This window comes from Vulpes lagopus, chromosome 14 (genome assembly GCF_018345385.1).
Source record: "Vulpes lagopus strain Blue_001 chromosome 14, ASM1834538v1, whole genome shotgun sequence".
In the NCBI taxonomy this organism is placed as follows: Eukaryota; Metazoa; Chordata; class Mammalia; order Carnivora; family Canidae; genus Vulpes; species Vulpes lagopus.
Genome location: NC_054837.1, coordinates 25215379 through 25230389, shown reverse-complemented (window position 1 = coordinate 25230389; position 15011 = coordinate 25215379). Strand labels below are relative to the sequence as shown.

The 15011-nt window shown below is 47.1% G+C and overlaps 1 protein-coding gene across 7 annotated transcripts in view; it reads right to left on the bottom strand.

Moving 5' to 3' along the window:
* The window catches only part of TBX5 (T-box transcription factor 5), a 47238-nt gene that overhangs the window by 16686 nt on the left and 15541 nt on the right, over positions 1-15011 (bottom strand). For all 7 annotated transcript variants that reach the window (XM_041729568.1, XM_041729564.1, XM_041729567.1 and 4 more), the window contains one exon: positions 10057-10148. In XM_041729568.1, coding sequence (XP_041585502.1) covers positions 10057-10148 — 92 coding nt within the window. The remainder of the gene's footprint in view (positions 1-10056; positions 10149-15011) is intronic.

The window sequence follows — 15011 nt, the reverse complement described above, 5'->3', positions numbered from 1 at the left end:
CAAGCGCTGGCGGCCCTTCTCCCCAACACCCCCCCAGAGCCGGGCGCTGGGGCAACGCCAGGACTGCAGGATCCCTGTTCTCCTGGAGTGAGTCCTTCCTCAGGCTCGCAGGCTCATCTGCGATTACAGTTCAGAAAAAGCACCCCCCACGCACCCCAATCCTGCCAGAGGATTTCTCTTTCCGATCGCACTGTCAGGACTCAGTTCACACCAGCCAGGAAGCTGGAGAAGGGCGGGGTGAGAATAGGACCCACAGACAAGCCGCACACCTTCCCCACCACGGATCCCACCAGGGTTGTAGGACTTGAGAGGCCCCAAGAAGTTCAAAGGTGCCTCCCTCTCCGGCCTCGAGCACTCACCGCTTACGGCAGCCCTGGTTGGAGAACTGGGGGCTCCCTTGTTAAGGCTCTAGGTAATTTAATATCAGGGTGGTCGTGTGGAGCAGGGGCTCTGCAGTCAGGATGCATGGATGTGCCTCGCTCCCGTACCTGGCCCCAAACCTGGCCCCTGCGGAGCCAGCTAGGTTACCCCTTTCTCTGAGCCTCAGTCTTCTGTCTATAAAATGGAACTAAGAAGACCCGCTGCCTCTTGGGATTGTAAAATAACACGATGTGTGGAAAGGTTTAGCATATATTTGGGTCACACAGTGCGATATATACCAACTTATGAGTCACACGTGATTACATTCCGAAAAAGAAATTCTAACCTTGCAAGGGCTCTGAACGGCCTATGAACCCCGCCCAAATATCAGATATTTAGAAGTTGTCAATTTTTCTAGGGAGAGGTCCATCCTCGTTTCATCTACTCAAAGGAGGCCTGTGGTTCCCAAAGAGCTTTTGAGCCACACCACAGAGCAGCTCTAGAATCACGGAGGAAGTCCTGGCTGGTTGCATGGACCACTGACGAGGTCAGCCTCTTTCTCAGCCTCTTCACTCACAGAATGGTAATCACGAGACCCATGTGACATGTCCTAGCTGTGAGCCCCCAAAGAGGGGACTAGAATGTGAAGCTACAGACAGGAATGGTCAGTGCAAACGAAACTCCGGAGTGACTCAGGCCAACAGGACGTCAACCAGTGCTGCCAGGTAGCTTGTGCTCGACTCAAGAGCTTGACATTTTGGTTCTGGCTCCTCAAACTAGCAATTTTAACAAGTTCAACCCTGTCTTTGTTGTAGAAGTTTATTTGTTTGATTGGTTTAATGATTTTGGAGGAAGGATGGAAAGGTGGAGAGGACTTTCTGAGGTTGGGCCTGGGTCTTTCTGGAAGCCAGAAGACTGGAAGGGCCCAGACTAACAGACTTTTCTCAAGTGGCTTCCTATCCCGAAGGGGATTGTCTTGAGGCTCGGTTCTGAGGGGAATCACCTGGGGGCTCCTTGGTCGTGCAAAAGGAAGTCAAGGAGCTCCTGATGACCTTAGGTTCAAATGATGATGCTGGCAAAGTCACAAGAAAGCCACCACTTCTGCAGGAATGCTCAACGACATGTGTGCTACTAATATAAAAACCTGTCTCTCCCCCTAAACACAAATACCTCTGAGGGAATGGGTCCCCAGGGAAACAAGCTTCTAATGTGAGAACATTACTGAGATGAGGTAGTTGAGATATAGGGTGGCTTAGAGTGGGGACCAGTAGAGACAGGGGTTTCAAACTTGGCTGCATAGTGCGTTCATCTGGGGAATTAAAGAAAACATCCAAACTTCTGTTTAAGGGATTAAGAGTACAAGTATTTTTGATGGGCACTGAGCAACATATAGAATTGTTGAATCATTATACTATACCTCTGAAACTAATATAACATTGTTAATTATACTTCAACTAAAAAGAGAAAAAAATTTCAGCAAAGGAAAAAAGTACTGAGGAGCCCAGATGGCTCAGTGAGTTGAGCGCCCGACTCTTGATTTGAGCTCAGGTCATGATCTCAGGGCCATGGGATCAAGCCCCATGTCAGACTCTGTGCTCAGCAGGAAGCCTGCTTGTCCCTCTTTCTCTGCTCCTCCCCACCCCTCAAATAAATTAAAAAAAATAAAATCTTTGAAAAGAAAACAATACTGACTCCTAAGCCCACTCTCATCTCCAAAGTCTGATGCTCAGCCTGGACTTGAGGAGTTTTTAAAACTCCCCAGGAGAAAGAAGCTTTATACAAAAGAGTCCTCACTGTAAAAATCCATTTACACAAAATTCTGTAACAGATGAAACTAACTTACAGTGAAAAAAAAAAAAAAGAAAAGAAAAAAGTTGAAACACTGATTGCTTCTGGTGGGGAGGTAGAGGCAGGAATTCACTGGGGTAGAGCATGAAGAAAATGTCTGGAGTGAATGTTCTATATTACGACCAGGGCTTGGGTTTCATAGGAATGTGCATTTGTCAAAAAGTGAATGGTACACTTAAGATTTGTGCATTTTACTCTATGTAATTTTATCCAAAACAGAGATTAGTGAGCAAAAATTGAATCTTAATGACATGCATGCAGAAGTACAGAGGACTAGAATGTACTTATGTCTGCTACTCAGTATGAAATGCATAAACAAAAATAAGATGGATGGATGGACAGACAAATGGATGAATGGGTCAGCAGATGGAAGGATAGACTGGTGGATGGATGGATTGGTGGGTGGACGGATGGATGGATGATAGCGCAAATATATAGCAAAATATTAACTGTAGAACCTAAGAAGTGAGTGGGTATGTGGTACTTACTGTACAATTCTCCCATATTTTTTATGTTTTCTTGCATTTTTCATAATAAAACATTGGGAGAGCACTGCAGGTACTTCTCATGTTCAGCCAAAGTTGAGCACTTAGAGCAAAGAGTTATTTTTTATAAAATAGTCCGGCACATGGGATCTATTTCCAGATCTGTTTCACACATTTACCTGAATGCCCTTCCTCGTTCTGCAGAGCCAAGGGATTACCCAGGTGCAAGCAGGGGACCTCTCCATCAGAAAACCTGTCAAAGGGCAGTTTCTGAACCCTCCCCAGAGCACCGATTCAGAACCTCTGAGGATAAAACCCAGAAATCTGCTTTTCTTAACAAGCTCCCTCCACCCTCAAGTAATTTTGATGCCTGCCAAAAGTCTGAGAAACACGGCTTAAATGTGAATGAGTAATTTGTCCACAGACCCTGACCCTAAAGAGCAGGTATGCTGGGGCAGGGGGTGGAGGAGGAGAGGGTGAGGACAGTGCTGCAGATGAACGGGGAAAGGTCGGAGGGGGCTGTTCTGAGCATCCTCAATGGACAACCATGAGCCTACATGGGACCCCTTGGGACAAACCTCAATTTCACAACTTAGGCTGGCTTGGCTTCCCAAACACAACCCCCTCTTGTTTTCGGTAAATTCACACTTCTCGGGGGGAAGCCGTGTGGCTAGCCAAAAGTACAGCAAGAAGCAGGAAGTTGATGCCATCTCCAGAATGTTGTCTTGGAAATCACTCCTCATTAACCGGGCATTCCGATTACCTTTAACCACAAGCATGGGAATACAAGAGTGCTAAACCGTTTGAAAGTGACCATTTGAGGTTAAGGAGCTGAACGTTAATTTAAAATCAGGAAGCCAAGGCTGGAGGAAGGAAGGTGCCAGTGAAAGGCTTTTAACCTTTTAGGGGCCCCGGACCCCTGAATCCCTTAAAATTGTTGGAAATTTTTTTCTAATTCTGTATCATGAGTCTTTCAGAGGTCCCTGGCTTTCATTGGATTTTCCAAAGGGATCCTGAATAAGAAGCTTGGCCCTTGAGGAAGAAGACAGAGGTGACTAAAAATAACTCAGAGGCAGGTGAGAACGGTCAGTTTCCAACGTGGGCAGGTGGAGACGGCTGAGGCCTGGGACAAAAACCACCTTGCCGGTCAATCTGGAACATCCTGGGCCTTCCTAGCTGCTGTCTGGTTGGTGGCTCAAAATCCAGGCCACTCAAAGCAGAAGTTTAGGGTATCCTGGCTCTGGAGACCACTCCCCGCCACAATGTGTGGGCAGCCCAGGAAAAGGCTGAGGTAGGACAGGCTCTGAAGCCAGCACAGTCCTGGCTGGCTGAGTTGACAAGGCCCCAGTGCTGCTGCATAAATGCTGTGTACGCCGGGAAGACCGGGCCTCGCTCATGGCCACTCTGTGCAAGCTAAAGCATGCCTTCTGCCCCTCTTCCGCTGCCTGTCTGCCCCTATTCTGGGGTTTGCATATTGTTGCAGGAGGACAAGTGACAGCCTGGTGGGACGGAAGGGGGATTCTCTCCAACCTGGAGAAACCAGGCTCACAGCCAGGCCTCTGCCCCCTGACTAGTTGTCCGGCCTTGGGCATGTCAACTTGGCTGCTGGCTTCCCAAGGGCTCAGACCCTGTCTCAACACCTAACGTTAAGCCAGCATCAGTCTGGGCCAGCTGCTGTGCCAAGCACTGCCATGCCTCTTGGGGTGGCATTAAAACATGGGGACTTGGGGCACCTGAGTGGCTCAGCGGCCAAGCATCTACCTTCAGCTAAGGGCACAATCCCGGGATTATTTTCCCTTAAATAATCAGCCTGTTTCTTTCTCCCTCTGCCTGTGTCTCCTCCTCTCTCTCTGTGTCTCATGAATAAATAAATAGAATCTTTAAAAAAAAAAAAAAAAACATGGAAACACATTCTCTGACTCTCCTTCCATCTAGAGGAGGGATCCTTGCGTCTTGGATCAGGGCCCACCTTAGTGAGTTCCATTCAACCAACAGAACGCAGCAGAAGGGACAGGACAGAGTCTCAGTCTTCCTCCTATTTTTCCTCAGGGGCAGCCAGCAGCCACGGAAGGAGTCTGACTCCCCTGAGCCCACCACGCTGGGCAGGCCGCATGCACATGCTCCAGGGGGACAGCCTAGCTGAGGTCCCAGCCAAAAGCCAGCATCGACTGCGGGATTATGACAGTGTGCCATCTGGGAAGTCCAGCCTGGTGCCATCAGCTACCTGCCACCCCAGCCAGCGCCTGGCTGCAGGCAAGAATGACCCAGAGGAGCCCTTTCCAAATTCCAGACTCACAGATCATGGACAAAATGAAAGTGCTTCCCTGTTACCTCTTGCTTAACCTTGCAGACAGTGGTGACAAGCAATGCCTGGTCTTTTTACCATCAGTAGGACCCGAACAAGCATCCCTGAGCAAGGGCGAGTGGATTGCACCTGGATGAGATTCGGGGTGCCCTGACGGTCTCTGAGCACCTCCTGAAGGACTGGGTTGCCTGCACTCCCTGGTCCCTTTAGCGGGCCATGGAGGCACAGGATACGCGATCTCTAGGACTCTGGCTGTCCTGAATTTACAGTCACACACACAGAGCGGATGGCAGAGCTTGCAGCCCAGGCACAGCTAGGCCCAGTGAAGCCTGGGAATAATCCTGTTCTGTAGCGATGGTAATCGGGACACACATATTACCTCATTCCCACACAACAACCCTGGAGGCGGGGTCTCGAATTATCCCCCATTTTATAGATGAGGAAGTAGAGGCTCAGTGGTGTTGGGGAGCCCAGCCCCAGAGCTTTCCACCAGTGGACCCTGCTCCTCGGGGTGCTGATTCATCTCTGCATCCTCAAGACCTGCCATAGCACAAGCACTTAATACATGTTACCTGAATAACAAATTGACAGATCAAACACTGGAGAAATAAATGAATCTACAGTCCTCAGTTTCTCCTTCCACAAAACTGGAAGAGACGCTGCCTCCTGTAGTTCCCTTCTGCCTCTAGAATGCCATGCTTCTCGGAGCAGCTGTCCCCCGGGTACCACCACGTCCCTGTGCCACCCCAGTGGGCTTTCAGAGAGCTTCAGACCCCTACTCCATACCCCAAGACTTGTCAATCCCTGCCCATGTCTACCCTGATCCAACCCAGAAAACCTTTCTTCCCCAGCACATGCAAATCCCACTCTTCCCACAAGGTCCACCTCCCACCTTCTCCTGCCCTCCCTCCCCCATCTGCCCTCCCCCATCATCCCCACTCCCCGCCCCCAACGACCCTGGCCTTGGGCCCCAGCACCCTTGGCTCTTCAGAAGGTCACAACTTTCCTGGACACATCTTAAAAAGGCTGAACTAAATTCAAAGAAAGCTATGCTCTATGGAAAACCAAGACATAGGTCATTTCAAAGAAGAGGAAAGCTCCCACACCTTTCTTGTTAGGATGAGCACCCAGGGTTATTTCCCAAATCTCTGTCATCTGTGGCTCGCCCTGACAAGCTCACCAAACCTTTACACCACTTGTACTCTTATTTAATTAATATTTTCCCAGGACACCTGGATGGCTCAACGGTTGAGCGTCTGCCTTCGGCTCAGGGTGTGATCCCAGTGCAGGGATCGAGTCCCGCATCAGGCTCGCAGGAAGCCTGCTTCTCCCTCTGCCTGTGTCTCTGCCTCTCTGTGTGTGTCTCTCATGAATAAATAAAAACTTCTTAAAAAATTAATATTTTCCCTTAAATAATCAGCTTTAGTTCTCATTTTCCCCCCTTCCCCTACCCCCTCCCTCCTTCCTTCTTTAGACTTAGCCTCATTCCAAGCAATAATATCTATAAAATCAGCCTGATGTGCCCATGTCTGTACACCTTCTAAAATCAACCCATCTGTCACCAGAGTAGAGGTCCTGCCATTTGGGAAATACCGGTTGTTTAGGGCAACATGTTTTTTTTTTAAGCCACAGATTAACCTTTCAGAATAACCTTGGCACATATTCTAAATCAGTCAGCTAGAGACAGGATTTTAAAAATACTTGTATCTTCTTTATGCTTTTTCCACAGCTCGCTCATTTTTATAATAAGCGGTTCTTGCTTCTGTAACTGGAGACCATAAATGAATGTTGGAAAATAACTAAGACACCGTCAGCATTTTCCGAACACAGAGAGCAAGGCACGGAGAGATAGAAGGGTGAGTGCCCAGACATTTGCCAAGCTCATCCAGACGTTATTTATATGGGCTAACCTCGAGTCAGTGTCCAGCCCTCTCCCCTTCTTCCAACTGTTGCAATTAAAGGAAATGTCATTCCTCTGGCTCCCCCCCCCCCCCCCCCCGCGGGCCAGCTGTCACCGGGTGTGTGGGGGACAGGAAACAGGATTACAAGATGAACAGGGAGCCTGCCGTTCCGGCCTGGCTGTTATCACGGCCGACTCCGGACAGCCATCTTCCCCACTTGTCACTGGGAGCTGGGACCACAGCCCAGAATAAATGCTGAACAAGGGCAAGACTGGGAGTAATGGGGAGCCTTCCCCCAAATCTGATATGTTGCATCAAGCATGGACTAGGAACCAGGCACCTCATAGATATTTTCTCATGTAATTCTTACAAGAACCCTGGAAAGTGGAGGCTATAATTTATGCCCATTTTACAGATGAAAAGACTGAGGTTCCGTGAGGTTACACGCTGATACATGCAGAGCAAGGATTGAGCCCGGGTTTGTCTGAGTCCCCAAGCCTCCTGTTGGAGCCACTGTACAGGCCTGACTCTGTCTCCTTCCCAGGGGCCGTGTACACAAAACTGGGCAGATGACCCTGTCCACCCTCCCAGGCTGGCCAGTGGTTAGTTCTGCCTTCTGAGTCCCCAACACAACTCCTAATGTGGCCACAAAGACACGTGGTTCTTAGGTTGTGAGTTTTGACACAATAGGTCAATTACTGAGAGCCTACTGGCCCCCTGCCACCCTCTCCTGCCTTTTTCTGCAAATGCCTACCCAAAGAGGACACCTAGACAACCCCAACCAATCTGCACGGGGGAGATGATCCGGACAGCCAGTTCAGACCAAAGTAAAGTCATCCTTCTAAATATCTAACCGAAAAAAATAAATAAATAAATAAATAAATAAATAAATAAATAAATAAATAAATAAATATCTAACCGGCTATGTTTATAACTTCAAGGGACAGTCCCCGGGGTCACTGATATTTAAGATCTCAGACACCTGCACTCCCCCACCTGTCTCTCCTCCACGTCTATCATCTATCCCATCCACTTCCAAAGCCAGGGGGAGTGGCTGGGTCAGATGGGAAGGGCATGGCCCACCGGGGGAGTCTGGACCTTATACTGAGGGTGCGTCTTACACTGTGAGTAACCTCATCTGATTTGTGTTTTACAAAGATGTCTTTGGCAGCTGCCTAGAGAATGTCCTGGAAAGGTCTAAATAATTTAGGAGGCCATGGCTGGTAGCAATGGTGGCAGCTGGAATAGACAGCCTGGTAGGGGAAAGGGGATGAATTCAGACATATTTTAGGAAGGCAGAAACAACAGGACCTGGTGACCAGTTACACGAGAGGAGGCGATTTACAACACCTTAAATCCTGTATCCCACCTGCCCTTGACCTTGTGGGAAGGAGGGATGACTTGAGGGATGGGGAAACCCTTGGTTTGCAAGCTGCAATGGGGTGGCCCACCCCTCACCAGCAGGAGGATGGAAGTGAGACTCTGTCAAAGGCTAAAATCCCTCAGTGATGACCAGCAGTCAGAGCAGCCCAAGAGCCCGATTACCATGGCAATTCAAGCTTGGCACTCTGAACCCAGGGCCACAAACAGGTTGACAACCTCCCACCCCACACACAAGCTTTATAGGATACCTGGTGTCAACTTTTCCACTTGATGGTGGACTCAGTCCAGCTCCGATTTAAAAAATGCTGCCACGTAAAGCCAATTGTTATTTTTTAACAAAAATAATTTAAGAACTTGGTTCTTTTAGCCACAAAAAGCATCTTGCTCATCTGTGGTCCTGAAGAAAACTGATTATAAATGCAGAAATGCATATGAGTGGGGTAGAGGGTGCACACCTGAAGGTAACGGTATATTTCTTTCCTAACGCATGCAAAGTTAGACTGGGAAACCCGCCTTCTAAAAACAGTTTCCAGGGGCACCTGGGTGGCTCAGTGGTTGAGCATCTGCCTTTGGCTCAGGTTGTGATCTCGGGGTCCTGGGATCAAGTCCCACATCGGACTCCCATGGGGAGCCTGCTTCTCCCTCTGCCTATGTCTCTGTCTGTGTGTGTGTGTGTGTGTGTGTCTTTCATGAATAAATAAAATCTTTAAAAAAAATAATAAAAATCTTTAAAAAAATAATAAAATAAAATAAAAACAATTTCCGTGGCATGAATTTCCAAACCAGTGTGAAAAACCATGACACTGCGGCCTTTCTCTGTTCCTCCCTTAGATCCCTGATCTTTCTTTGAACGGGTATGGTATGTCTGTCCATCGGCCTGACTCACTCTTCTTATGTCTTCCAGAAAGGATAAGGAAAAGCTTCCTACGTGACCTCACTTTATTTTGAAACACTAAACCCACTGAAGCGGGGGTGGGGGGGACCCTTTCTTGGTCAAAGGAATCAAGATGTATTTCTAATTCTCTTGCCATATGGTAAGTTATTTTGGAAGCATATCAAGAGGTAGAGAGAATGTTTGACAAAATTGGCAATGCTCGTACAATCCTTTCAAATCAGACCAAATTCCCACTATGTATATTTTCTACAGCCCCTTCTATTCATCATATCAGCGACTGCGACCACAGGATATGTAAAAATACCGAGCAATTTTTATCACCAGCTTCCAATCCCCCAGTGCCTCGGACCACCACGTGGTGTCAAATTTGTCTGCATTTCACCCCCAGGAAATCGAGTCATTAACTTCCCTTTCATTTACCAAGAGCTGTTGCCAAAAAGAAAATCATTCATCGGCTGTGACTTATGGGAAGAAAGAGAGAAAGGATTGATTTCATGAGAAGGAGAGAGAAGGCAAAGAAAGGGGAGAGAAAGTTGTAGCTTTTGTTGCTCCGGGCAGATGGAGGACGCCAAGTTCCCAAGGTCCCTCATGCCGTCTCCTCCCTCCCGGTCCTGGGAGGACCCAGTCCCCCCCACCCCAGGGCTGTCCCAAAGAGTAAACCATATGTGAGCATGTAGAGATTGTCAGATGGTGGGACCAAAGGTGTCTATCTCTCCTTTTTCTCGATGCCTAACATGTCTGGGCCTCTGTGAGCAAGTAGGCCAGAGGACAGAGGTACTGGGCTGCTGCTGGCTCTTCTGGGTTACTGGGGGATGGGGAAGTGAGGTGGAAGGTGGGGGGTACATGGAGAGAAGGGAGCCCAGCACTCCACCTTCTTACCTTTGCATTCGTGACATTCTGTGGAGCTCCATGTCATCGCTGCCCCGGAATCCTTTGGCGAAGGGATTATTCTCAATCTTTAATTGGGTGATCTGAAGGAAGGAAAAGAGAGAAAGAGAGACTCGGTGTTCACTTGATGGCTGGAAACGCAGCCTCTGGCAACCAAAAGCAGCAAATTAAGCCAGTCACGGCAGTGGGACCCACCACTTCATTTGAGAGGAGGCTTTGAAAACTGCCCTAGATCAGACCACTTTTAAAAGGGAAAAAAACCTGGTTTCGGTTTGCCCGTTAATTGGAGTCATACTCTGCATCACTCCAGCTGGGCTTGTTTGTTTTTTAATCCTAGCATGTTGTATGTCAAACACATTCTAGGCCCCCACACTCAGTGCCCCCCGCCCCCTCGGAAAGTTGGGCATGTTGACATGGTGCCGCTCATCCTGCAGCATGGTAACCGCCATTTGGAGAAATTTGATTGCTTTCAAAATTCTGCTATGGGGATGCCTGGGTGGCTCAGTGGTTGGGCATCTGCCTTTGGCTCAGGTCATGATCCTGGGGTCCTGGGATCGAGTCCCACATCAGGCTCCCTGCATGGAGCCTGCTTCTCCCTCTGCCTATGTCTCTGCCTCTCTCTGTGTGTCTCTCATGAATAAATAAACAAAATATTTTTTAAAAATAAAAAAAAATTCTGCTATGCCTCATGCCTCATTCATTTCAGCATCACAGAGTTAGCTAGCACAGGTGGAAGATGGTGTTTGACTAAATAAACACCCAGAGAATTGTAGCACACATGACACCTGTGCGTCAGCCCCAAGGCCCTTCAATTCTCTAGATAGAAGAGACGTCCCTCTTCTTGGAAATTTTTTGTTGCAATGTACAAAACTTAGCAATAGGACAGGTTCTTGGGTCCTGTGGTCATAACTTTCATGGAAACCATCAACACGTGTTCTGTAAGTGTGAGCGTACAGTAACAGGTCCAGGTGAAAGAGTATAACCACATGGAGTCTGCTAAAAGTATTTCCTAAAAGCTGAGTGTGAATTGAATTTTTATATATCAGACACTTTAGAGCCACCAAGGCAGCATTCGTGAGGCTCAGTCACACAAGTTTCACCTTCACCATTGTTATTGTATCATATCTATATGTCTACATAGCCCCTGTACACTGGTCTGCCTCAGTATTTTGATTTAAACCAAACCACTTTTTGTTTACAAAAAATATATAATATCACTTCTCTCTACCTCAAACTAGAATCATGAGCTATTCAGGACGCCTGGGTGGCTCAGTGGTTGAGCATCTGACTTCGGCTCAGGGCGTGATCCTGGAGTCCCAGGATTGAGTACCACGTTGGGCTCCCTGCGAGGAGCCTGCTTCTCCCTTTGCCTGTGTCTCTGCCTCTCTCTGTGTGTCTTTCTTGAATAAATAAATAAAATCTTTAAAAAAAGTCATGAGCTATTCAATAAAAGAAAAACCATTGTATCAAATTCCCCCTACTGGCACCCGCAGAAAGTTCTAAACCTGAGGCCTGCCCTCACTTTGTTGCAAGAGGAAAGGAGACACTTTTAGAGAGGGATTTAACACAAACTGGTACTGAACCCTCTCCCTGATAGATGAATAGAAAGATAATCAAAACAAGAACAATTTTCTCTCTGTGATCCCATCATATGCAAGTACCCACACAACCACCTCAGCTATCCCCCGTAGTAGAGTTACAGACTTTGAGAAACTGAGTACGTTTCTTTGAGAAACCAGGAGTAGTAACTAGTAAATGCACCCATAATCCATCCCTTTGGAGGCAGGCATTCTGGTGTGTTCTGTTTTCCAGAAGAGATGGCCTCCTAAGGTTTCCTTCTAACTCAGAAACTCTGTAACGAACGTGAAATTACTATATTATATACGTGTATACGTGGTGTGTGCACTTGCAGTAAAAAAATATACATAAAATTAACATTTAAAAAATATGTTATAGAATTCCAACTGCATGACATTTTGGAAAAGGCAAAACTATAGAGACCATAAAAAAGGATCAGTGGTTGCCAGAGGTGGTGTGGGGAGGGAGGGATGAATGGGCAGAGCACAGAGCACTTAAAATAAAACTACTCTGTATGATAACTTAATGGTAGATACAAGTCCTCATATATTTGTCCAAACCCTCATACATTTGTCCAGATCCCTAATGTAGATTCTGGGTGATAACGACGTGTCCGTGTAGGTTCGTCGATCGTAATAAATGTCCCACTCCGGTGGAGGGTGTTGATGGTGGGGGAGCTTTTGAGGCAGGCGGAGGGGGTGGGGGGGGGGGGTCAATGGGAACTCTCTATACTTGCCGCTTAACTTTGCGTGAACCTAGAACAGCTATAAAAAAAAAAAAGACCTATTTTAAAACTTTTTAAATAGATGGGGTATTTATGTGTATACACATTCCCTCCTTCCTTTTTTTTAAACTCTACCCATTCCTACAACTTTCTGATTTTGATGACCCTTCAGAATGAGTAGAAAAGTCTGTAAAAAATCTCTTAGGGAATCAGTCTTTAAAATGTGCACTCCCAGGGCGCCTGGGTGGCTCAGCTGGTTAAGCATCTGCCTTTGGCTCAGGTCATTGGGCTCCCTGCTCAAGGGAGATCCTGCTTCTCCCTCTTCATCTCCCTCTACTTGCCACTCTGCCTACTTGTGCACACTCTCTCTCTTTCTGTCAAATAAATAAACGAAAAAAATCTTTAAAAAATTAAATAAAATACGCACTCCGAATCCACTTCTGTTTTGAGTCCAATGGCCCATCACCTAGTGGAGCATTCTTTCCCACTTGAGTTTCGTCATAATAAAATGCAACCCAAGTGACCATACAGCATGGGTTTTTTTAAAGGGAGGTGGGGAGGGATCCTCAAAAGGTTAAGTAAAAATCAGATCATTCAAAAAAGGGTGGAGGGAATCCTTGCTGCACTCCCTGTGACCCGCCCCAAGAGTCACTGAAGCCAGTCCCTACGAGTATTGTAGGCAACATGGGTGCGGTATGGGGGCTGCATTAATGCCTAGTCCATGATGTCACCATTCCACCAAGAGCTTAAGGCAGACAATTATCACGAGGGGGGAAAAAAAGGCAGGGGGTGGGTTTGAGTATTTTATTAGCAAAAAACCTTTTGCTCAAAACCATCCCTTGCACCGCAAAGAGGTCCACTACTCCCTCATTTTTGTGCTTCCAAAAATATGATTGCATAGGACAAGCACAGTTTGCTGCATAGGCAACTTAGGTACGTTGCTCTTACATATGTCTTGTTCATGGAGTATAGATGTCTAGAGGATGTAAGAATTATTACACTGGAGAAATATTCATAGAACAAGCTCAGCTGCGGGTGAAAATGTCTGCCTTACTCCCCAGAACCTTGTGTCTGAAATTCCCTTCCTAACATGCTGCATGTTGGCGAGCTCAGTCGGGCACACAGGCCGATACATTGGATGTCTGAGTTCTACTAACAGGCTCCACTGAAGCTGACTTTCACTCTTCACGAAAATGCACTCGCTCCAAAATCAGCATAAAACCGGATATCCGGGGGAGGGGGGTGGGGGGACTAGAACAAATATAAATGCCAGCTCCAACCAGTGAGACAGAGGTTGTAAAAATTAATGAGAATAATTGTTGTGAATTCTTGCTTTTGAAAAAAAAAAAAAACCCTCATGAGGGCCAAAAATCTTAATTATGTCTCTCTATTAGGGGTTCATTTCCTGGTCCCAACCAGAAAGCTCATACCTCATAAATACAGACTCCTTACACAATGATTTAAGCAGGAGAAGAAATGCCTTTTAATGGCAAAGTAAGTTAATATCAGGGGATAGACATGCTCGCATACACAGCCATTGTTGCAAGAGCAGAGAAATGAAATGCCCACGTGACCTTTTTTTAACACCTAAATATTTCTAGGGATTGCTCTGGGCGCTGCTGACAACCTCAGTGAAAGCCTTACAAAAACGTGTTTCACAGAGCAAACGTCGCTGCTGCGGAAGAGTCGAGTTTTTAAATATCTTTTTCAAGCTGTCAACCATCTGGGGAAATAAATCCCAAATCCAGCTTGGGATCACAGCTGGGCTGAGGAAATACGTAGTGTCATTAGGCGCCCAGGGGCGTACGGGTGTGTGACCCCAGCCTAGCAAGTGAACCCTGCCACCCACCTGCCTCTCCCTGGTATACCTGCATCCAAGCAAAGAAAGTTCATTCTGGAGGATGGGGCCAGAAAACAACTGCCTCATATTGTCCTACACTGTCCTGGTGATTTAATCACATGGATTGCTTTTCTGTCCTTGCTCATTTATCCAAAGCATAATAATTCAGGGCAAACAGTCCTTGAATTGATGGCACGTTCGGGGAAATGAACTAACTCAACCACAAAAACTAACAATAGTAGTTGTTTTCCAAACACGGTAAGAACTTATCTAGAATCTCAGTTCTTCTGATTTCTCAAATAGGGAAGGCAAAGAGCTTCCCAGGGCCTGTGTTTTGGATGGAGTTGTTACAAACCGATCAGTTGAGTAGTCTGTCAATGGTATCATTGCTGATACTCTGTGCTTTTTCCCACCCTCTGCACTATGCATTTTCCAAGGATTATCTCATTTGGTCCTCACGATGAGGACCACAAACAATTCCTGTATGACCCCCATTTTACAGATGAGGAAAAACGAGTCAGGTAACTTGCCCAAGTCAAACGAATCTGAACCCAGGCAGCCTGCCTCCAGAGTCCCACCTGAACCCTCCGGCAATGGCAAGTGAGAGCACAGGTGGCTCCTGCCATGAAGTCAAGAGTCTCGACACCTCACCCAGGTGGGACTATAATGTAACGAGACAGAGTCCAAAAACCACACTCAGCTTGGCCTGAGTATTGAAATCACACATTATATATCCATACAGGGAATGCCTGCAGGGGCCCCAGACTGGACTGGAAGAAATGTACTGCTCTACACTACCTCCTG